We start from the raw sequence: 25706 nt of genomic DNA on the forward strand, positions 1-25706 counted from the left end.
GAATACCTTTAACATTTCTCTAACCTATTCTGCTTGCCAAGACCCAACACACTTCTTATTTTCTGTTCCCTAGCACCATGCACGACTGCATTCTTGCCCCCATTATTATTAAATTCTCGCCTCTTTTAACACATTTTATAAGTTCATTAATATTCTTTGATTTCACTATCATTCACATTTTTGGGTGGTATGTATAATTGTTGGATATCCTGTTTCACTACCTATGTCCTTTCTGATTGCTGCAGATAACTCTTTACTCTATGGCCCATTTCCCAATCCATAAATCCTTCATCCCCCCCATGAACCATGGACCTTGCCGTTGGTTGGGATGCTTACGTGCCTCAGCGATACAGATAGCTGTACAATAGGTGCAACCACAATGGAGGGGTATCTGTTGAGAGGCCAGACAAACGTGTGGTTGCAGGAGCAACAATCTGGATGATTGACTGATCTGGCCTTGTAACACTAGCCAAAACGGACTTGATGTGCTGGTACTGTTAACGGTCGTAAGCAAGGGGAAACTACAGCTGTAATTTTTCCTGAGGGTATGCAGCTTTACTGTTTGGTTAAATGATGATGGCGTCCTCTTGGGTAAAATATCCTGGAGGGGGGATTATTGTTATCACGAGAAAGAAAACTGGCGTTCTACAGGTCCGAGCATGGAATGTCAGATCCCTTAATCGGGCAGGTAGGTTAGAAAATTTAAAAAGGGAAATGGACAGGTTAAAGTTAGATATAGTGGGAATTAGTGAAGTTCGGTGGCAGGAGGAACAAGACTTCTGGTCAGATGACTACAGGGTTATAAACACAAAATTAAATAGGGGTAATGCAGGGATAGGTTAAATGATGAATAAAAAATAAGAATGCGGGTAAGCTATAACAAACAGCATGATGAATGCATTATTGTGGCCAAGATAGATATGAAGCCCACACCTACCTTAGTAGTACAAGTCTATATGTCAACTAGCTCTGCAGATGACAAAGAGATTGATGAAATGTATGATGAGATGACAGAAATTATTCAGCTAGTGAAGGGAGACGAAATTTTAATAGTCATGGGTGACTGGAATTTGGTATTAGGAAAAGGAAGAGAAGGAAACTTAGTAGGTGAATATGGAATGGGGGTAAGGAATGAAAAAGGAAGCCAGCCACCTGGTAGAATATTGCACAGAGCATAACACATTCATAGCTAACACTTGGCTCAAGAATCATGAAAGAAGGTTGTATACATGGAAGAAGCCTGGAGATACAGGAAGGTTTCCAATTGATTGTATAATGCTTAGACAGAGATTCAGGAACCAGGTTTTAAACAGTAAGACATTTCCAGAGGCAGATGTGGACTCTGACCACAATCTATTGGTTATGAACTGTAGATTAAAACTGAAGAAACTGCAAAAAAGTGGGAATTTAAGGAGATGGGAAGTGGATAAACTGACAGAACCAGAGGTTGTACAGAGTTTCAGAGAGAGCATAAGGGAGCAATTGACAGAAATGGGGGAAAGAAATACAGTAGAAGGAGAATGGGTAGCTTTGAGGGGTGAAGTAGTGAAGGCAGCAGAGGATCAAGTAGGTAAAAAGATGAGGACCAATAGAAATCCTTGGGTAGCGAAGAGATATTGAATTTAATTGATGAAAGGAGAAAATATAAAAATGCAGTAAACAAAGCTGGCAAAATGGAATACAAACATCTCAAAAATGGTATTGACAGAAGTGCAAAATGGCTATGCAGGGATGGCTGATGGACAAATGTAAGGATCTAGAGGCGTATATCACTAGGGGTAAGATAGATACTGCCTACAGGAAAATTAAAGAGACCTTTGGAGAAAAGAGAACCACTTGCATGAATATTAAGAGTTCAGATGGAAACCCAGTTCTAAGCAAAGAAGGGAAAGCAGAAAAGTGGAAGGAGTACATAGAGGGTCTATACAAGGGCGATGTTCTTGAGGACAGTGTTATGGAAATGGAAGAGGATGTAGATGAAATGGGAAATAAGACACTGCGTGAAGAGTTTGATAGAGCACTGAAAGACCTAAGTTGACACAAGGTCCCGGGAGTAGACAACATTCCATTGGAACTACTGATAGCCTTGGGAGAGCCAGGCCTGACAAAACTCTACCATCTGGTGAGCAAGATGTATGGGACAGGCGAAATACCCTCAGATTTCAAGAATAATATAATAATTCCAATCCCAAAGAAAGCACGTGTTGACAGACGTGAAAACTACCGAACTATCAGTTTAATAAGCCACGGCTGCACAATACTAACACTAATTCTTTACAGACGAATGGAAAAACTGGTAGAAGCCGACCTCAGGGAAGATCAATTTGGATTCCGTAGAAATGTTGGTACACGTGAGGCAATACTAAAGCTACGACTTATCTTAGAAGAAAGATTAAGGAAAGGCAAACCTATAGTTCTAGCATTTGTAGACTTAAAGAAAGCAGATGGCAGTTGTGAGAGTCGAGGGCGCATGAAAGGGAAGCAGTGGTTGGAACGGGAGTGAGACACAGTCGTAGCCTACCCTCCGATGTTATTCAATCTGTACATTGAGCAAGAAGTAAAGAAAACAAAAGAAAAATTTGGAATAGGAATTAAAATCCATGGAGAAGGAATAAAAACTTTGAGGTTTGCTGATGACATTGTAATTCTGTCAGAGACAGCAAAGGACCTGGAAGAGCAGTTGAACGGAATGGACAGTGTCTTGAAAGGAGGATATAAGATGATCATCAACAAAAGCAAAATGAGGATAATGAAATGTAGTCGAACTAAATCGAGTGATGCTGTGGGAATTAGATTAGGAAATGAGATGATTAAAGTAGTAAATGAGTTTTGCTATTCGGGGAGCAAAACAATAGATGATGGTCGAAGTAGAGAGGATATAAAATGTAGACTGGCAATCACAACGAAAGTGTTTTTGAGGAAGAGAAATTTGTTAACAATAAGTACAGGTTTAAGTGTCAGGAATTGTTTCTGAAAGTATTTGTATGGAGTGTAGCCATGTATGGAAGTGATATGTGGATGATAAATAGTTTAGACAAGAAGATAATAGAAGCTTTCGAAATGTGGTGCTACAGAAGAATGCTGACGATTAGATGCGTAGATCACATAACTAATGAGGAGGTACTGAATGGAATTGGGGAGAAGAGAAATTTGTGGCACAACGTGACTAGAAGAAGGGATTGGTTCGTAGGACATATTCTAAGGAATCAAGGGATCACCAATTTAGTATTGGAGGGCAGCATGGAGGGTAAAAATTGTAGAGGGATATCAAGAGATGAATACACTAAACAGATTAAGGATGTAGGTTGCAACAGGTATTGGGAGATGAAGAAGCTTACACAGGATAGAGTAGCATGGAGAGCTGCATCAAACCAGTCTCTGGACTGAAGACCACCACCACCACCACCACCACCACAACAACAACTCCATCATTTCTGCTTCTGCTAAACCACTATATGGCCCAGTATGAATAACCTTATGATGTCCACTCCAGAAGAATCCTGTTTTGCCATCATATCCAATGAAGATATCTGTCTGCGGCCTTTTACATTTTCTTGTTTCCAACACAGCTTCTGTGGTCAACATAATACATGCCTAACATAATTTACATTCTATTCTTCTCTGATAACTCCTAACAAGCAGTCCTCACACAGTGATATGACTGAGTATACTAACTTACTTATGGAATATTTTACTACATTAACCTGGGAAGGTAATGAGAGAGTTTCTTCATGACTTCCACATTCCAGTACTGCATCTGTTTAGGTTTTCCCAACTGTGCCTGCAGGTAATCACAGTTGCCACACCAATCTCCCTGATTGCTACCAATGTGACTACCAATGTAAAAACTGCCTTCCTCCTGAATGAAACTACTTCATGCACCAATCTCAAGAGAAGAACCTGTTGCTTCATCAAAGTGAGTGGTATTGACATTTTCCTGTTTCCATTAGTTGCAACAGGGTCCACAACCAAAGTAATTTTTTTTTAATAACAGTAATCTGCAGCAGTGCTTTTTCAGTACTACACAATTTCAGCTGCACTGTCATTTTCAAGTTTATGATATTACCTGTCAAATGGAGATATTTGGGTTATAGCCAGCCTGCCACTCAGTTCCATTAATCTTTTAGACTATTGCAGTCTTCTTCAACGTTGTGACAAGAGACTCGATGAGGTACCACTGGGCCAGTTTGACCATGTTCTTTTAAGTAGTTGATGCCACTCCATAAGCTCCCCCCCCCCCCCCCCCCCTCCCCCAATCCTGGCTTGTGACAGGCAGAACCTCAGCTCTATGGAGAGAGATCGGCTTGAGCTTGAAGGGGTTCTATGAGGCAGGAAATACAATGTTACAAAATTGTTAAGACTTTCATGGCCACATGTTGACAAACTGCCTGTTAGCTTCTGTTTCAGATTCTTTGGCCGACATTTGTTTGATGGTTTTTCTGACACTCCGCCAGCACGAGTGGCTGGCATTGTCAAACCTTCACCCTCCGTTGCTGGTGGTGAACTATAATTGATCTCACAGTGCAGATTATGTGTACCTGACATGCTGAGATCCAGGGGCTTTTCCATTGTTGTTATTGTTATGGTTCTCCCCTTGCTACTTGCAATGGTCATTCACTGCGGCATGGGAAGCCAGGATCCATTCACCGTGAGATTTTCCCTTTTTCTTGGTGAAGTTATTGTCATGTTTGTGTATTTCTATAGCTTCCATGAATAAGCAGGTGTGATAGCTCTTCCGTGCAGCAAGAACTTCCATTTTGACGAATTTTACTATGTGGTTAGTCTCTCTCAGTGCAATCTCCAGCACGGCTGATCTCTTCACCTCTCCAAGCGTACAATGTCACTTATGTTCAGTGATCCTGCTGTTGATTGATTGTCCAGTTATTCCGAAATAGACTTTTTCACACGTACATGGTATGCAGCATATTCCCAACATTGAAAGTGGGTCCCTTTTCTCCTTTGCCCATCTAAGACACTCTTTGATCTTCTTCGTCAGTTTATAAATAGCTTTTATGACTTGTTTGCACATTATATGGCTGAGACTGTCCATCACTCTGGGAGTGTAAGGCAGAAAAGCTGCGCCCAACATTTTTTTTCCCCCCCAATGAGTCACATTATCGAGTGTTTGACTCTGTGACACTTCTTACGTTACTGGTGGAATACCCATTGCTCCCCAGAATGCTTTCTAGATGTTGCATCTATTGTCCAAGGTGCTGTGGCTCTCATATTCATCTTGATCGTGTTACAAGTGTATTAATCACGTCTCTTTTCTGTTTCAAGTGGTCATTTGACAGTTTGTTTAGGTATCTGCCCATATGTGTCAGTTGTTGACACATACTGTGTCCCAGATTTTCACCATCCTTTGTGACCTTTGTGACTGTTGGTCCTTTTCTACCTCCAGGTGTCTTAGGAAGGCGCCGAGCTCTTCCTCACCATGGCTCCACATAACAAAGGTATCATCTTAGGTTTGTATACAAAGTGCGCCAGAAAAATCATTGAACAAACGTCGGCTGATGAACCCGAAACAGAAGCCAACAGCGAATTTGTCAATAAGTGACCACAAAAACCTTAACAATTTTGTAGTATGACCCTACAGGAAGTAGTGTGCAGATTTTACCAATGGAAGAAGGAAGTACTGTTGATGTCCCCTCTTGCCTTTCTGACACAGTGCGTGGATGAAAGGCATCGCCATGAGTAATCTACTTAGTCCAGTGGTGGCCAACTTCTTCGTGGAACATTTCAAAGCACAGGCACTGGACTTGGCATCTTGTAAAACTTAGGTACAGTACAGAAAAGTCAATGATACCTTCATTGTATGAAGCTGTCGTGAGGAACAGCTCAGTGACTTCTTAAGACACCTGAACAGCTTCCATGCCAACATAAAATTAGCCATGGAAGTAGGAAAGGACCAAAAACTACCCTTTCTAGATGTGCTGGTCACAAGGGATGGTGAAAACTTGGGGCAGAGAGTGTATCGAAAACCGACACACATGGACCGATACCTGCACAGACTGTCAAATCATCTAACATAAGAGGAATTGCAGGTTGGGGGAGGTGGAGAAATCGGCGGTGGCACAGCATGCACTGTGAGAGATTGACAACACAGTAATATTTGCCAACATGGAAGTTCTTGCTACACAAAAGAGCTATCACACCTGCTTGTTTAGGAAAGCTATAGAAATACACAAACATGTCAATAGCTTGAACAAGAAAGAAGAAAGCCTCAAGGAGAACAGATCCTGGATTCTCCTGCTGCAAAGAATGACCATTCTAGGTAATGAGAGGAGAACTACAGCAGAAATGACCACAGAAAAGGCCTTGGAAGTTGGCACACCAGGTACACATAATCTGCGGCCACGAGCTCAACACCAGCACACCACAAGCAATGGAGGATGAAGCTCTGGACAATGCCAGCCACTTGTACTGGCAAAATGTCACAAAATTCATCAAACAAATGTTGGGTGAAGAACCTGTAACAGAAGCCAACATGCAATTTATCAAATACAATGTTCCTTTGTCAAGATGACATTTTGGCTCCTGACCAAGGTCAGGTAATGTTTTCTGTTTAACTGAGATTACTGGCAGTGGAGGCTGACCAAATAGAGCCATTCTGTTTTCCAGGTCGCTCAAGTACCACTTCTGATGAGTGTATTCAATACCGTCCACTTAAGACATTAATCTATTACATGAAAGCTGTCACTAGCAGACATTATGCACCACGCATTATGGCAATGCCGAGACAATTGTTTTATGTATTTGCCAAAACAAACATCCATTAGTTTTCACACTCAGACCAATACCACAATCTGCTAAATAAAATACCATCTTACTGGAAAATATAAAGTATGTACAGTTCTAACAGAAATCACTAGACAGCAGAGTTGCTATTTGTCAAAAAGTTTCTCCTTGGCACTTTTTGGTTTGCAGCCCACCACTCCATGTCAATGCATTATCTCCATCTGTGGATGTAGAAAACAAAATAGAATGTGTCAACTGCACGGCACAGGCTTAATGTCACAGGTCATTATCCTGGAACAGTACCACAATACACACACCAAAAAAAGTTTTGCATCATCCCGGATCCCAGAACTCCTGAAGATAGATGTTGACTCTAGATATTTTATCACAGACACAGTCCCTTTGACTGTTCAGAGATGTCACTAACCCCACCCAAAGATGTAAATAACCATGCGTGAGCAGTGCCTATTAGACAGGGGGGGGGGGGGGGGGGGTCTGACAGCCGATCCGTTCCAGTCATTCCACCAGGAAGGAGGTACATGGCTCGTGTTCTCTGTAGTTCAACCATGACTAGACAATCAATACCACAGTTCGATTGCGTCTGCATCGTTACTTTGTGCCACGCAGGGCTCTCAACAACACAAGTGTCCAGGCATCGCAACAAGGTGGCAAGTGTCCAGGCGTCGCAACAAGGCGGCAAGTGTCCAGGCGTCTCTGAGTGAACCAAAGCAATGTTGTTCAGACATGGAGGAGATACAGAGACGCAGGAACTGTTAATGGCATGCCTTGCTCAGGCCACCCAGGGGCTACAACTGCAGTGAATGACCGCTGCATACGGATTATGGCTCGGAGGAACCCTGACAGCAGCATCACCATGTTGAATAATGCTTTTCATGCAGCCACAGGACGTCGTGTTATGACTCAAGCTGTGTGCAATAAGCTGCATGATGCGCAACTTCACTCCTGACGTCCATGGCTAGGTAAATCTTTGCAACCACAACAGCACGTAGCGCAGCACAGATGGGTCCAACAACATGCTGAATGGACCGCTGAGGATTGGCATCATGTTCTCTTCACCTATGAGTGTTGCACATGCCTTCACAACCAGACAATCGTCAGAGATGTGTTTTTAGGCAACCTAGTCAGGCAGAATGCCTTAGACACACTGTCCAGCGAGTGCAGCAAGGTGGGTGTTCCCTGCTGTATTGGGGTGACATTATGTGGGGCCAACGTATGTCACTGATGGTCATGGAATGCGCCACAAAAGCTCTATGATACATGAATGCCATCTTCCAACCAATAGAGGAACCATATCGGCAGCCTATTGGCGAGGCGTTCGTCTTCATGGGCGACAATTGTGAATGACTTCATTCAGGATAACGACATTGCTTGACTAGAGTGGCCAGCATGTCCTCCAGACAGGAACCCTATCGAATATGCCTGGGATAGATTAAAAAGGGCTGTTTCTGGACGACATGACCCACCAACCACTCTGAGGGACCTAACCCAAATCGCCGTTGAAGAGTAGGGTAATCTGGACCAACAGTGCCTTGATGAACTTGTGGATAGTTCGCCACAATGAATACAGGCATGCATCAATGCAAGAGGACATGCTACTGAGTATTAGCGGTACCGGTATGTACAGCAATCTGGACCACCATCTCTGAAGGTCTCGCTGTATGGTGGTACAACATGCAATGGTGTGGTTTTCATGAGCAATAAAAAGGGTGGAAATGATGTTTATGTTTATCTCTATTCCAATTTTCTCTACTCGTTCCGGAACTCTTGGAACTGAGGTGATGCAAAACTTTTTTGTAATGTGTGTATGTCATAAAGCAATACCTCCTGCCTGCTGGATTCCCCATATATATCTAAATTTACAGGGTATTACAAAAAGGTACGGCCAAACTTTCAGGAAACATTCCTCACACACAAATAAAGAAAAGATGTTATTTGGACATGTGTCCGAAACGCTTAATTTTCATGTTAGAGCTCATTTTAGTTTCGTCAGTATGTATTGTACTTCCTCGATTCACCGTCAGTTGGCCCAATTGAAGGAAGGTAATGTTGACTTCGGTGCTTGTGTTGACATGCGTCTCATTGCTCTACAGTACTAGCATCGAGCACATCAGTACGTAGCATCAACAGGTTACTGTTCATCACAAACGTAGTTTTGCAGTCAGTGCAATGTTTACAAATGCAGAGTTGGCAGATGCCCATTTGATGTATGGATTAACATGGGGCAATAGACGTGGCGTGGTACGTTTGTATCGAGACAGATTTCTAGAATGAAGGTGCCCCAACAGGAAGACGTTCGAAGCAATTTATCAGCCTCTTATGGAGCGCGGAACATTCCAGCCTATGACTCGCGACTGGAGTAGATATAGAACGATGAGGACACCTGCAATAGACGAGGCAATTCTTTGTGCAGTTGATGATAACCCTAATGTCAGCGTCAGAGAAGTTGTTGCTGTACAAGGTAATGTTGACCACATCACTGTATGGAGAGTGCTACGGGAGAACCAGTTGTTTCCATACCATGTAGAGCATGTGCAGGCACTATCAGCAGCTGATTGGCCTCCATCACTACACTTCTGCAAATGGTTCATTCAACAATGTGTCAATCCTCATTTCAGTGCAAATGTTCTCTTTACGGATAAGGCTTCATTCCAATGTGATCAAATTGTAAATTTTCACAATCAACATGTTTGGGCTGACGAGAATCCGCACCCAATTGTGCAATCATGTCATCAACACAGATTTTCTGTGAACATTTGGGCAGGCATTGCTGGTGATGTCTTGATTGGGCCCCATGTTCTTCCACCTACGCTCAATGGAGCATGTTATCATGATTTATAAGGATACTCTACCTGTGCTGCTAGAACATGTGCCTTGACAAGTATGACACAACATGTGGTTCATACACAATGGATCACCTGCACATTTCAGTCGAAGAGTTCATACACTTCTCAACAACAGATTCGGTGACCGATGGATTGGTAGAGGTGGACCAATTCCATGGCCTCCACACTCTCCTGACCTCAACCCTCTTGACTTTCATTTATGGGGGCATTTGAAAGCTCTTGTCTACGCAACCCCGGTACCAAATGTAGAGACTCTTCGTACTCGTATTGTGGACGGCTATGATACAATACGCTATTTTCCAGGGTTGCATCAGCGCATAAGGGATTCCATGCGACTAAGGGTGGATGCATGTATCCTCGCTAACGGAGGACATTTTGAACAAGTGTTTGAAGTCATGCTGGTACGTTCTGTAGCTGTGTGTTTCAATTCCATGATTAATGTGATTTGAAGAGAAGTAATAAAATGAACTCTAACATGGAAAGTAAGCATTTTCGGACACATGTCCACATAACATATTTTCTTTCTTTGTGTGTGAGGAATGTTTCCTGAAAGTTTGGCCGCACCTTTTTGTAATACACTGTATATTCTGCAAACCAATGTGAAGTGCGTGGCAGATTAAGAGTTTCTTTACAATCCACTGGCATATTCAGAGTGCGAAGAATGATTGCTTAAACGCTCCTCTGTGTACTGTACTTTCTCTATAAACTTGTACTCACAATCCTTATGTGAGCAATAAGCAGGGCGTTTTAGTACATTCCTAGAACCATCATTTAAAGCCGGTTCTTGAAACTTTGTAAGTAGGCTTTCTCAGGACAATTTACATCTTTATCTGTGACTATTCATGCTGCCCTTCTCTGTATACATTCACCATCCCACGTTAATTCTATTTGGAACAAGTCCCACACAGTAGAGCAATATTCCAGAATGGCTCACATGTGTGATTTGTAAGCAATCTCCTTTGTATACGGATTGCATTTTCCCACTATTCTATCAATAAACTGAAGTCTACCACCTGCTTTCCTCACAACTGAGCCTACGTGATCATTCCATTTCATCTCCCTACAAAGTGTTTCAAGCAGGAATTTTTAGGAACTGCCCAATTTCAACTGTGACTCACAGAATACTACATTCCTTTTATTTCTTCTTTTTTGTGAAGTGCACAATTATACATTCCTGAATACTTAAAGCAAGTTGATCTTTGTACCACTTTGAAATCTTATCAACATCTGACTGAATGGATTTGTTTTTGGAGGGAGTATGTCATGGGCAAAACACAATTTTATACTTCTTCTATTTCCTAGACACATTCGCTGAAGTTTCAGTCTCATCAGTGGGCTTTTATTTTCTTTCTATTAAGCAGGAAAAGTGCTATGTACTCCCTGTAAACACACAAATTTGAGTTTTTAAGACAGTATTCACAGTGCTTTGAATGCTGTGGTTTTCCTGATTTTTAAAGTTTTAATTGCAACCGTTTTCTTTCAGCAAGCATACAGAACTTAATGTACAAAAGTTACTTACATTGAAATTCTATGGTTGGGAATGTTATGGTTGTTGTTGTTGTTGTTGGGATGTTTAAGGGGGACTAAACAGCTAAGGTCATCAGTCCCCCATTCCAAAAACCGGCGAAACAAAATTTACGGAACAGGTAAAACCCCAAGGGGTGAGGAGACGCCCCTCCCCCCAGTCACTGAAAGAACACCAATGTGGCAGCGAACACTAGAGACAAGAAGAGTACAGACGAACACTGGACAGAAAGAAACGGAAGAAAAGAAGAGGGTCGGAGACTGGTTGACTGACCATGGGAACAAAAATTGGGAAAGAGTCAACCATCCGAATACACACATTAAAATCTGCAACCAATGAGACACTCGAGGACAAGATACACAGAAAGGGAAAGGGACAGGTCCCCCCTAAATGGAACCATAAAAAGGACTACCACGGATAAAATTTAAAATGTCGTCAGCCATGGAGGCATCGTCGCATAAAACCAAAGGCAACGTGCCCGGGAGATTAAAAGTCTGCCGGAGGGTGCGCAGGCGGGGACACTCCAACAAAATATGGGCGACCGTCAACAAGGACCCACACCGACACAGGGGGGGATCCCCCTGACGCAAAATATGTCCGTGCATCAGGTAGGTACGGCCGATGCGGAGCCGACACAAGATGACAGAGTTCCTGCGAGAAGCCCGCAGGGAGGACTGCCACACATCGGTCATCTCCTTAACAGCCCGCAGTTTATTCGGAGAAGTCAGGCTACGCCACTCGTCACGCCACATCTGAAGCACCTTACGGCGCAACGCCAGCTGCAAATCACGAGCCGGGAGGCCGATCGCCAAAGTGGGGGTGTCGACCGCCCCTTTGGCCAGCCTGTCGACACGTTCATTCCCCGGGATGCCAACGTGACCTGGCGTCCAAACAAAGACCACCAAACGACCAGAGCGGGTAATGGCAAAAACAGACTCCTGAATAAAGGATACCAGAGGAGAAGAGGTACAGCAGCAGTCGATAGCCTGGAGGCTGCTCAGGGAGTCACTGCAGATGACGATGGACGTACCTGAGCAGGAACGCATATGCTCAAGAGCGCGCAATATGGCCACCAGCTCTGCAGTAAAAATATTGCAGCCAGCCGGCAAGGAGCGCTGTTCAACATGGGCAGCGTGAGCAAAAGCGTAGGCAGGACGACCATCCACCAGGGAACCATCAGTGTAGACAGGCTCACAGCCTGAAAATGAGGCGACGAGCGCAAGAAAACGGTGACGGAGAGCCACATGCGGAACCGAGTCCTTGGGTTCCCGTGCCAAGTCCAGGCGGACGGACGGACGGGTCATACACCAGGGAGGCGTGGGTGCACAGGCCCGGAAGGGCGGCAGAAGAGGGAACGACCCCAGTTCAGACAGCAGGGACTGGACACGGACAGCAATGGAAAGCCCAGACCTAGGTCGCCGGTCGGGCAGAGGGAGAACCCTGGCAGGGAAAAGCAGGCGATGATTGGGATGGCCCGGTGAGTAATGCACGTGGACAGCATAGTTGGCGAGCACTCGGTGGCGGCGAATCCGCAGCGGGGGAACCCCGGCCTCCACCAGCAGACTATCCAGGGGCTCGTACAGAAAGCGCCAGTTGCAAGCCGAACCCCGCAGTGGTGTATGGGGTCCAACAACGTCAACACTGAGGGCGATGCAGACCCATAGGCCAGGCTCCCATAATCAGACCTGGACTGCACAAGGGCTCTGTACAATCGCAACAGCGTGCTGCGATCTGCACCCCAAGACGCATGGCTCAGGCAGCGGAGGGCGTTGAGGTGCAGCCAGCACTTTTGCTTCAGCTGAGTAATATGAGGAACCCATGTGAGCCGGGCATCAAAGACGAGTCCTAAGAAGCGGCTAGTGTCCACCACTTCAAGTAGGTGACCGTCGAGGTAAAGTTCCGGATGAGGGTGGACCGTCCAACGCCTGCAGAAGTGCATAACTCGAGTCTTGGCCGCAGAGAACTGAAATCCATGAGTCAGAGCCAATGATGCCGCCTTGCGAATGGCTGCTTGCAGCCTGCGTTCGGCGACTCCTGTAGTCGTTGAGCTGAATGAGATGCAGAAGTCGTCGGCATACAAAGAAGGAGACACCGACGACCCCACGGCTGTAGCCAGACCATTAATGGCCACTAGAAATAAGGAAACGCTCAACACCGAGCCCTGCGGGACCCCATTTTCCTGTATATAAGATGAACTAGAGGCGGCACGAACTTGCACCCGGAAAGAGCGGCGCAATAAAAAGTTTTGAAGAAAAGCTGGGAGCTGACCACGAAGACCCCACTCGCGCAACGTAGCAAGGATATGATGCCTCCATGTTGTGTCATATGCCTTCCGCAGATCAAAAAATACAGCAACGAGATGCTGACGGCGGGAAAAGGCCGTACGGATAGCAGATTCCAGCTGCACCAAATTGTCCGCAGCAGACCGGCCCTGACGAAAGCCACCCTGGGATGGAGCGAGGAGACCGCGCGACTCAAGGACCCAACACAAACGCCGCCCCACCATACGTTCGAGCAATTTGCACAAAACGTTGGTGAGTGTAATGGGACGATAGCCGTCCACCGCCAGAGGGTCCGCACCGGGCTTCAAGATGGGAACGATAACACCCTCTCGCCATTGCGACGGGAACACGCCCTCGCTCCAAATGCGGTTAAAGATGGTGAGGATGTGTCTCTGGCAGTCCCCGGAGAGATGCTTCAGCATCTGCGCGTGGATGCAGTCCGGTCCTGGCGCTGTATCAGGGCAATCGGCGAGGGCAGCGAGGAGTTCCCTCTCGCTGAAAGGAGCATTGTATTTTTCAGAACGACGTGTGTGGAACGATAACGGCGTCCGCTCGGCGCGCTCCTTTAGAGAGCGAAAGGCAGGAGGGTAAGTTGCAGTCGCAGAGCTCATAGCAAAGTGCGTGGCAAGGTGGTCAGCAATGGTGGCAGCGTCCATGCAGACAGCGCCATCCAGGGAGATTCCAGGGACACCTATAGGGGTCTGGTATCCATAAATCCGCCGGATGCGGGACCACACGAGCGACGGGGAGACACGGGAGCCCAAGGATGAAATGTACCTCTCCCAGCATTCCTGCTTACGCCGTGCAATAAGACGACGGGCCAAGGCACGGAGCTTCTTAAAGGCGATGAGGGTCTCCAGAGACGGGTGCCACTTATGATGCTGGAGAGCCCGCCTACGGTCGCGAATAGCCTCAGCAATCTCCGGCGACCACCAGGGGACAGACTTCCTCCGAGGGAGTCCAGAAGAGCGGGGGATGGCAGTCTCGGCCGCAGAAATAATTGACGAGGTCAAGACGCGGACCACCTCGTCAATGTCACCCTGTGGGGGAGAAGCAATGGTGGCAGCGGAAGTAAAAGCCGGCCAGTCAGCCCTGTTGAGAGCCCAGCGGGGCAGGCACCCAGAAGAATGACACTGGGGCAGTGACAAATAGATGGGAAAATGGTCACTACCACACAGATCAGGATGCACTCTCCAGTGAAGGGATGGGACAAGTCCGGGGCTGCAAAGAGAGAGATCGATGGCCGAGAACGAGCCATGGGCCACACTGAAATGCGTGGGAGCACCGGTGTTCAAGAGGCTAAGGTCGAGCTGAGCCAACACATGCTCCACAGCGCGACCGCTGTCATCGGAGACAGTCCCACCCCATAGAGGGTTGTGGGCATTGAAATCGCCCAGAAGCAGCAATGGCGGCGGGAGTTGAGCCAGCAGTGCAGCCAAGACATGTCGGGGGAGTTGCCCATACGGAGGAACGTAAACAGAGCAAACAGTAATAGCCGGCGAGAGCTCAATCCTGACAGCGACTGCCTCTAAAGGCGTCAGAAGGGGTACTGGCGAGCTACAGACAGAGTGGTGAACAAAGAGGCAAACTCCACCTGAAGCTCGTTGACAGTCAGCGCGGTTCTTATAGTATCCCCGATAACCGCGAAGGACAGGGGTCCGCATTGCTGGAAACCAAGATTCCTGAAGAGCAATGCAGAGAACAGGGGAAACACTCAGAAGCATCCGGAGCTCAGGCAGGTGGCGGAAAGAACCGCCGCAATTCCACTGGAGAATCGAAGCAGGAAGGGACTGGGAGGGCATGAAGGCGACTAAGAGGCAGACGGCGCCGCAGAGTCAACGGCCGCAGCTGTGTCCATAGGAGAGGTCCCCGAGGGTTCCGTGAGGGCGAGATCTGCGACAGAGGCGAGGATCTCCACCGCATCCCCAGAGCCAGAACTATTGACAGCAGGCGGTACTGAAACTGCCGGAGCGTCCTTCTTCTAGCGTCTGTCCTTTGGCTTAGAGGGCTGGGAGAGTTTCTCTGAAGGAGCGTCGGAGGCTGACGACGACGGAGAAGCCCTACGGCCAGCAGGTGGATGAACCTTCAGCCACTGGCTGACATCCGGCGGGGTAGCAGAAGAAACGGAAGAAGGGAGGGCCCCGAGGGACCCCTTCCGCGAGAGAGGAGCCGGCGGAGACGACGCCGGCAGAGAAGGGGGAGGGGGAGGGTTCGAGCCCCCTGGTTTTGGAGCAGATGTCACTCCTGAAGCATGTGCGGGGGGAGTGACAGAAGGGGGTTTGCCCCCAACCGCTAAGGGGGCAACAGAGGAAGGCTTGCCCCCAGACACGAGGGGGGCAGACAGAGATGTACGGCCCCGAGGGCCAACTGAAGGCGGCACACAGGAGGCGACAATTGCCGCCCGCGAGGGCGACGATAACGTAGCTGCAGCATAAGAAGTTTGAAGAGGGACAGGATGCAACCTTTCAAATTTCAGTTTTGCCTCGCGATAAGTAAGCCGGTCCAGAGTCTTAAATTCCATCATCTTCCGCTCCTTATGAAGAACGGGGCAGTCCGGCGAGCATGGAGAGTGGTGTTCCCCACAGTTGACACAGACAGGCGGAGGCGCACATGGAGAATCGGGATGAGAGGGGCGTCCGCAATCTCGACATGTGGCGCTGGATGGGCAACGGGAGGACATATGCCCAAACTTCCAGCACTGGAAGCACCGCATCGGGGGCGGGACGTATGGCTTGACGTCACAACGGTAAACCATTACCTTGACCTCCTCAAGCAATACAGCACCCTCAAAGGCCAAGATAAAGGCACCGGTGGCCACCCTGTTGGTCTTGGGTCCTCTGTGCACACGACGGACAAAATGCACACCACGTCGTTCCAAGTCAGCTCTCAGCTCGTCATCAGACTGTAACAAGAGGTCGCGATGGTAAATAATCCCCTGGACCATATTTAAGCTACTGTGGGGAGTGACGGTAACAGGGACGTCTCCCAGCTTATCACACAAGAGCTACGCCCGTGACTGAGCTGGGGAGGACGTCTTGAGGAGGATGGACCCATTCCTCATTTTAGACAACCCCGCCACTTCCCCAAACTTATCCTCCAGGTGTTCCACAAAAAACATAGGCTTTGTCGAAAGAAAGGAGTCACCATCAGTCCTGCTGCAGACAAGGTATTGTGGTACATAAGGCTCCTGCTTGGCACTAGATCTGCGTCCCTCCCATGGCGCAGCGAACGAGGGGAACGACTGAGGATCATAGTGTGCAGCATCGAATTCAATTCTGTCTCGCTTAGAGATGCTGGTGGCAGTGCGACCACCAGCTTGGTGAGATTTATTGCGCTTCATTGCGCCACATCCGCCCAGATGCCACCTACTCCGAACGAGGGCTGTCCCGAAGGGCGCCACCCAGCCAAAGCAACGGGTACCTGGCCGATATCCCATTGCCTGGAGTCCCCGTGCCCCAGACAAGATGGGCACATACTCCTTGGCATGCATGGGGAGGAAACAGCTCTGGCATCTGTAGTGCGATCCCTGCGTGGTCAGGAGGCTACCACCAAGAGGGTACATGACGACCCCACCACAACGGACTGGCTACCGTGCTGGATTTTAGGTGTTGAAAGGGTCCACAGTTGCCGTGAGCGCTAAGAAGGGGATTGCGCACAAGACGAGGAGGCAACGCAGAAGACATGGGGTGTAAATCCCTCCACACGACAATAGATAGCATGCAAGATGGAGGTGCACGATGGACCAATAGAAAAACACCACGTAAGGCGTCCTTCCCCAAATGGCACGCACTAACAACGGAAATTTTGAAAATGGCAGGTCAAACCCAAGTGGGGACCATCACATAAGGCCGAAACTTTGGAGACTCCTTTTAGTCACCTCTTACGACAGGCAGGAATACCGCGGGCCTATTCTTACCCCCGAACCTGCAGGGGGATGGGAATGTTATGGTTTGCCCAAACAAACTAGTTATATCTGGGGGTGAGTGTGAGTGTGAGTGTCAGTGTGGTGTGTATCAGTTCTACCACACACACACACACACACACACACACACACATACATACACACACATACACACACATACCTCTCCACCCCCCCCCCCCCCCCCAAAAAAAAAGGCAAGGTAAAAAACTGATTATAAACTGCACTGCTGCTTCTGAAATATCTCTCGGAAGCTCAACATTGCTAACTTGATGGGTTGGTTCTATTGAATACAAGCAGTTTCATTCATTAGAGACATATGTAATTTTTTTTCTGTTGGAAGGACAAGTGCAATTACATTAATACATCTTTACACACCATGAAAAGGACACTGGTATAACTACTGTGATTCTTTTAAACAAATAGAAATTGAAAAAAATCTTAGTAACTTGCAGAAGAGAACAGCACAAAAGCAAAGTTACATAAATACTAAAAGAGACCAGCACAAAAGCAAAGTTACATAAATACTAACTTTTGGAAACTGACATCACTTCTTCTAGCAAAAGAGAGGTAATATTTGGAGAAAATAGCACTAATCAGAGGTTAATTAAGAAAGTGGGATCACTCCTCTTTCTGCTCAGAAGTCAAAGGAGAAACTGCACCCAAGGTAAATTGATAAAATTGCTATAATGATCAACATTTCATTTCCTATTGATCAATCACTTGTCTGTAATCAATTTTCCACTTAAATCAGTTTTTCTTTCCAGAAGTTAAAGGAACATGAGTGAAGAAGATTTCTGGTTGTACACAATTAAGCAACACCATAAACAACAACTAATTAACAATTATTATGAGAAATACGCATTCCTCCTTAAAAGAATTGTGATGCAAATTCTACAAAATGGTCACCTAAGGAATACCTACATACTGAAAATTTTCTTACAGATTTCCATATTGAAGACTGGAATGTGAATGTTTTGTTTTGTGTTGTTGTTGTTGTTGTTGTCGTCTTCAGTCCTGAGACTGGTTTGGTGCAGCTCTCCATGCTACTCTATCTTGTGCAAGCTTCTTCATCTCCCAGTACCTACTGCAACCTACATCCTTCTGAATCTGCTTAGTGTATTCATCTCTTTGTCTCCCTCTACGATTTTTACCCTCCACGCTGCCCTCCAATACTAAATTGGTGATCCCTTGATGTCTCAGAACATGTCCTACCAACCGACCCCTTCTTCTGGTCAAGTTGTGCCACAAACTTCTCTTCTCCCCAATCCTATTTAATACTTCCTCATTAGTTATGTGATCTACCCATCTAATCTTCAGCATTCTTCTGTAGCACCAGTACACAGTATATAACTATTTACAAATGAGTGTCTCATGTTATGTTATATGATTATGTGAAAGTGTTGCAAGTTAAACAAAAATTTAAAAAGTAGTAGGAAATATATATTCATTTTGTTAAGAATAAAACAGTAATGTTAAAAGCACACATACTAGGCAGTCTGGTCCGGTATCAGGTGATATAAGTGCTGCAAAATTATAATCACCCACAAGTCTGGACACACTTGGCAAAGTACCAGTTTGAATGTTGTTTACAAATCCACTGTTTTGTGTATCCTGCATTTGTAATGATGATGCATCAAAATCTGAATTCTCCCAGATGCTTGGATCCTGCGTAAACAAAAAGTTTTGAAGTAGAGTAAAAATCTTAATACACACTGCAAAATACATCACATTAACACTAATAGTGCTTTCTTCAGATTCATTTCAGCTGCCAAAAAGCTATGTTACTTTTAGAGGTATACACCAAAAACTACTGACTGAAAACAAATTATATTTTCTGTACCATATTTTTGCATCCTTGAGAAGAAAATTTCATTTCTAAATTTACTGATAAAATTTTTCAGTGCTCATAACACAGAATACTTGTGTCAGTTACAAGAAAAGAATAATCATTGTCCCTACTTTGCATGATACACACAATTCTTTTTGACACCCATGAAAATGCGACTTCACTAAATAGCAATAGCTTTAAAGTGCCTACAAAATAACAAAAAAAAATTATAAAAAAAGGAACTATCTTAAACAGCATCAAGTCAACAGTGACACTGGCGCATGACCTCCTGCACGCACACAAAAAAGGACATTAAATAAAATATACCACATGGAAGGACTTTTAGAAACACTAATAACAAACTAATGAAAAATAAAGAAAGCCACTATATTTAAAATAATTTAAATGTCTGGCCTTCTGCATCTGCACAGACCAGGTAACACTGCAAAACTGGTTACAAGTATAATATTTCCTCCTAAATATTCCCACAACTTTAAGGGATAGATATGTGTTTTATACACCTGTACAGAAAAAAAGTCTCTAAGGAACATGATAACATCACATGCAGCTGTCCAACACAGTGGCCCCACGTGCCATGGTGCCTATAATATGTTCCCCTGCACACTTCATAAGCAGATTTATATTCCAAAGATTTCTAATATTAAATAAAATGTCACAACAAAATTGTTTTTTGCGCACTCAAAGATGTACACTATTTCCCTGAACAGATATTAAACCTCAATTGTCAGAAACTGAAGAGTCACTTAAATCCCAACAAAGCTCTGATACAAACAGTAAGTTCCCTCTTTTTAAATACTGTTGCTTGTACTGATAGCTTCGTTCTGTGCAATGATTTTGGCACTATCCACCATAACTTGAGAGCTTGTGAGTGTAGGTTCAGTTTACGTGTCTAGTGTGCGATTGATTATTCTTAATACAATAGCACTAAAAGACAAAGAAGTTAACAGAAGTATGAAAAGGATAGACAGTAAAGACAATACATTGAGTTGCAGGCAGGCACATTGAAAAGACTGTTACACATTGAGCTTTTGGCCAAAGCCTTTTCCAGAAAGGAACACACATACACATTCACAAACAAGCACACATCGTGAACATACAACCGCTTCCTCCAGCCACTCTGAAATTGTATCCCTTGCACTCCAGCACCTGGAAAAGCATTTCAGACATCACCTCCTAAGTTACCCAGCCTGTTGATATCCTATTGTCTCCCTGAGGCATCACTATCCAACCCCTATCCTACCCAGACCGTTACTCCTCATCAATCTCCACATCACCCAGACCCTGCCTAGCTGACCTTTTAAACTTGCTACATCCCCCAAAATCCCCTTCCAACATTTGTGAGACATTCACAAACTTTCACAGACAGGCACTATCCCCTGGACTTAGTTTGCAAACAGATTTCCCTTATCATATGCCACACACCCCCAAGTATCAGCTACAAAGGTGTGCCCCCTTTGTCATCCAATAACACCCCAGACTGGAACATCTGAACCATATTCTTTACCACAATTTTGATTATATATCAACATGCCTTGAAGTGAGGGACATCTTACCAAGACCCTACTCATGCCTCCTAAAGTGGTAATCCATCACCAACAGAAACCTCCACAATATCCTAGTCCATCCCTATGCCACTCCCAATCCCTGTGGAAGTCCCTGGGGCAAGACCCACCCAATTCACCTACCCAGCACTTTCTATTCCAGTCCTGTCACAGGCTTATCCTACCCCATTAGTGACTGGGCCACCTATAAAAGCAGCCATGTCATATACCAGCTTTGTAAATTGGCACGACCACCAACCAGCTGTCCCCTAGAAGAAATGGCTGCTGCTGAACTTGGTCGAGCACAAAGCGTATCACCTTGTAGCACAACAAACAGCTGAACAAAATGTGCTTGACTTCAATGGCTGCTTCACAACCCAGACCATGTGGATCCTCCCTTCCTTGGAATTGCACAATTGGCAGTTATACTTACAACAGATCCTTCACTCCTGAAACCATCTCAGGCTCAACCTATCGTAACCTACTGCCCCAAACTCTCCACCCAACAATTTCTGTCCCGTCTGTCCTATCACCTCTTCCTGATTCACATTCCCTCACCCTTACTGTGCTCTCCTCTCTGCAACATACCCATCAGTCTATTCCCCTTCTCTTCTCCTCTCCTCTCCTTTCCTTTCCCATTCCCCCTCCCTGTCCTCCCTCACCCACAGCCACACTATGCCTGGCAGCCTTGTACTACCACCTAGTTCCTGGACACTCCACCAGGCAGCGATGTCTGCTCTTCCCCACCTGAACCCTGCTATCCCTCCCCCTTCCCACCTCACTCCGGACTGTTGCTTCCGTTCAACGCGATACAGTTGCCTTCTGGCCAGAGTGACCAGAGCAAGTGGTCATGTGTGCAAGATGTGTGCCTGCTTGTGTGAATGTGTATGTGAGATTACCTTTATAAATGAGGCTTTGGCTGAAAGCTCAAGGTGTAACAGCCTGTTCATTGCACTTGTCCGCAATTCTACATGTCATCATTATTGTGAGTAGCAATTTATCCTTTTCCTAATATTGTTGGTATTCCAACCAGGACTTTCTATTGTTAGACAACGAACTTACAGCTTTAACAGTAATCAGGAGTAGCAGTTTGTTTTTGTTTTTTGTTGAATTCAAAAGAAAACCTGTATGGGTATTGTGTAACAGTAGTGTGTGTGTTCCCGAGTAATGGAGAACGTCATTTTTCGACAAATCATGCAAACTTTAGAGTGACTTTCCTGTGAATTCTGAACTACAAAAACAAAGACTTAAAATCTATATTAACATTACAGCAAAGTATGTTTACAAAGTCAAATCAGCAAAATAATGTGACAATGGCCTCTTACATAATCTGTTATATCTTAGCAAGAAAGGATAAACCTTCCAGTGACAGGAAAGTAATTAAGGAAGCAATGATCAGTGTAATGGAATCTCTATTTGATGGTCACAAAGATAAACCTGCAATTATGTCTTCTATACAAGGACTTCAACTGCCTCATCGAACTACTGCTAATTTGTTGAACAGACTTATAAAAATTCAGAATCACAGTTATATCAGAACCTGCAACTGTTTGAATATTTTTTGCTTCAGTTTGATGAAAGCACCGACATTTATGACACTGGAGGGTCGTTATTTATTATAATGGTCTTTCATGATTTTAAAGTTAAGGAGCAATTTGTAAAATTGCTGCCATTTCTTGATTGTACTAGGGGAGAACGCATATTTAACGCATTCATGAAATTTGTGAAAGGTAACAACTTTCCACTCTCTAAACTTGTTGCTATTAAATCAGATAGGGTGCCTTCAATGACTGGAAAGAATAATGAGTTTGTTCTCTTATGCTAATGATGATTCATTTCCACAATTTCTTTTTTATCACTGTATTATACACTATGAAGCTTTGTGCACATAGGTTTTGAAGTCTGATCACATCATGAAAATTTTAACTTGTATAGTAAATTGCATCCGATCATCATCTACATGCCACTGATTGTTCAGAAATCTTTGGAATATATCAGATTCTGAGAATGGTCATACGATTCTTCATGCAGCCTGAAGGGGAGAAACTCTGGAACAATTCTGTAGTCTTCTAGATAAGATAAAGAGATTTTGTGAAATCAGTTCCTGGACAATTGTGTCAAGAATTCAATGAGATATCTTTGTTCACCAGATTTCACCTCAAAATTGAATGAGCTAAATCTCCAATTGCAAGGGATAAATCACAACATTTCAGCCATGGTAAGTACATAAATGCTTTTCAGAGGAAACTAAAATTATGTATTTAATATTTAAAGGAAATTTCCGATCATACTTTCCAGGCTTGAATTCAATTCTGGAAACCATAAATGGTGGTGAATGTGATTATCTGTCTTACACCACAGATCAATCCCAGTCACAGAATATAGTAACAGGTTTAGCCAGTTTTCAACACTAGACCCAATGATTACGTTTATCAGTAATCTATTCATTTCATTTGACGTTGCTGAATTTTGAAGTAGCATATGTGCGATCTTCGGAAATTGTAAACTTTAAGAATTACAACTAGAAATTTTAAATCTTCAAGGAGATATATCTTTGAAATTGTCTTTTGCTACTTCAAGCAATTTCTGGACTTTAGTGCTAAGGAATAAATATCTCATATTTGTTAGTCTTTCTTTGAAAGCATCTACAACTACACGGTTACTCTGCAATACACACGTAAGTGGCTGGAAGAGGGTTCATAAAACCATTTTCATACTACTACTCTACCGTTCCACTCAAATGGCGTGTGGGAAAAGGAACACCTAAATCTTTCTGTTCAAGCTCTGATTTCTCTTATTTTATTATGATGATCATTTCTCCCTACAAAGGTGGATGTCAACAAAATATTTTTGCATTCGGAAGAGAAAGATGGTGATTGAAAGTTTGTAAATAGATCTCGCCACAAAGAAAACCGTCTTTCTTTCAGTGACTGCCACCCCAACTCGCGTATCGCATCAGTGAAACACTCACTCCTATTGCGCGATAACACGAAACGAGCTGCCCTTCTTTGCACTTTTTCGATGTCCTCCGTCAATCCTACCTGGTAAGGATCCCACACTGTGCAGCAATATTCCAGCAGAGGACGGACAAGTCTAATGCAGGCTGTCTCTTTAGTGGTTTGTCGCATCTTCTAAGTGTTCTGCCAACAAAGCACAGTCTTTGTTTCGCCTTCCCCACAATATTATCTATGTGGTCTTTCCAATTTAAGTTGATTGTAATTGTAATTCCCACGTGTTTAGTCGAATTGGCAGCCCTTAGATTCGTGCGATTTATCGTATACACAAAATTTATCGGATTTCTTTTAGTACCCATGTGGATGGCCTCGCACTTTTCTTTGTTGAGTGCTAATTGCCACTTTTGCCACCATACAGAAATATCTCTAGATTATTTTGTAATTGGAATTTATTGTTTGATGATTTTACTAGACAGTAAATAACAGCGTCATCTGCAAATAATCTAAGGGGGCTACTCAAATTATCACCTAGATCATTTATATAAATCAGGAACAGCAGAGGGTCTATGACACTACTTTGAGTAAGGCCAGATATCACTTCTGTTCTACTCTATGATCTACTGTCTACCACTACGTACTGTGACCTCTGAGAGGAAATCACGAATCCAGTCACACAACTGAGACGATACTCCATATGCACGCAATTTGATTAATAGTCGCTTGTGAGGAACGGTATCAAAAGCCTTCCAGAAATCTAGAGATATGGAATCGATCTGAGATCCCTTGTCATTACTTCATGGGAATAAAGAGCTAGCTGTGTTAGGAAAAAAACAATATTTTCTGAATCAGTGTCGGTTATGTACCAAGAAGTCATTTTCTTCAAGATGATTCATAATGTTTGAGTACAGTATATGCTCCAAAATCCTACTGCAAATTGAGGTCAGTGATATGGGTCTGTAATTCAATGGCTTACTCCTATTTCCTTTCTTGAATATAGGTGTGACCTGTGCTACTTCCTAGTCTTTAGGAACTGCCCTTTTGTCAAGTGAGCGGTTGTATACAATTGCTAAGAAAGGCAGTCTTGTGCCTGCAGACTCTGAAAGGAACCTGACTGGTATACCATCTGGACTGGAAGACTTTCTTAAGTGATTCGAGTTGTTTCGCAACGCCTAAGATATCTACTTTTATGCCACTCATGCAAACAGCTGTTCTGGTTTGGTTTCGAGTTCTGGAATATTTACTTCGTCTTCTTTTGTGAAGGAATTATGGAAAACTGTATGTAGTAACTCCGCTTTAGTGGCACCATCATCGGTAACATTTCCATTGCTATCGCACAGTGACGGTATTGACTGTTTTTTGCCACTGGTGTACTTTACATATGACCAGAATCTCTTTGGATTTTCTACCATATTTTGAGACAATGTTTCATTGTGGAAACTATTAAAAGCATCTCACTTTGACATCCGCACTAAATTTTGAGCTTCCGCGAAACTTAGCCAGTCTTGGCAATTTTGCGTTCTTCTGAATTTGGCATGCTTTTTTCCATCTCTTCTGCAACAGTGTTCAGACGTGTTTTGTGTACCATGGTGGATCAGTCCCATCTCTTATTAACTTACGCGGTATGAATTTATCTATTGTAGTTGATACTGTATATTTGAATTTGAGCCATATCTAGTCTTCACTTACGTAATTAGCTTGGAAGGAATGGAGACTGTTTTTTAGGAACGCAACAAGCGAATTTTTATCTGCTGTTTTAAATAGATATATTTTGTGTTTATATTTAGTGGTTTTGGTTGATACGGGTTTGAGCCTCGCTACAATGACCTTGTGTTCACTAATCCCTGTATCCGTCATGACACTCTCTATTAGATCAGGATTATTTGTGGCTAAGAGGTCAAGTGTGTGTTCGCAAGCTTATTCTTCTTTGGCTCTACATTTCTTTGTGAGGTCACATTTTCATCTATGCGCAGCATCAAGAATAAGTACTGACCCAGCCTATTGATCAAGACCCAGAAATTTTTTGTGGCTCTG

At 44.4% G+C, this 25706-nt stretch overlaps 1 protein-coding gene across 7 annotated transcripts in view; it reads right to left on the reverse strand.

Moving 5' to 3' along the window:
- Positions 1-25706, reverse strand: part of LOC126365791 (cellular tumor antigen p53-like) — a 142576-nt gene that overhangs the window by 71415 nt on the left and 45455 nt on the right. For all 7 annotated transcript variants that reach the window (XM_050008373.1, XM_050008371.1, XM_050008369.1 and 4 more), the window contains exon 4: positions 18820-18996. In XM_050008373.1, coding sequence (XP_049864330.1) covers positions 18820-18996 — 177 coding nt within the window. The remainder of the gene's footprint in view (positions 1-18819; positions 18997-25706) is intronic.

Source organism: Schistocerca gregaria, chromosome 4 (genome assembly GCF_023897955.1).
Source record: "Schistocerca gregaria isolate iqSchGreg1 chromosome 4, iqSchGreg1.2, whole genome shotgun sequence".
Classification (NCBI taxonomy): Eukaryota; Metazoa; Arthropoda; class Insecta; order Orthoptera; family Acrididae; genus Schistocerca; species Schistocerca gregaria.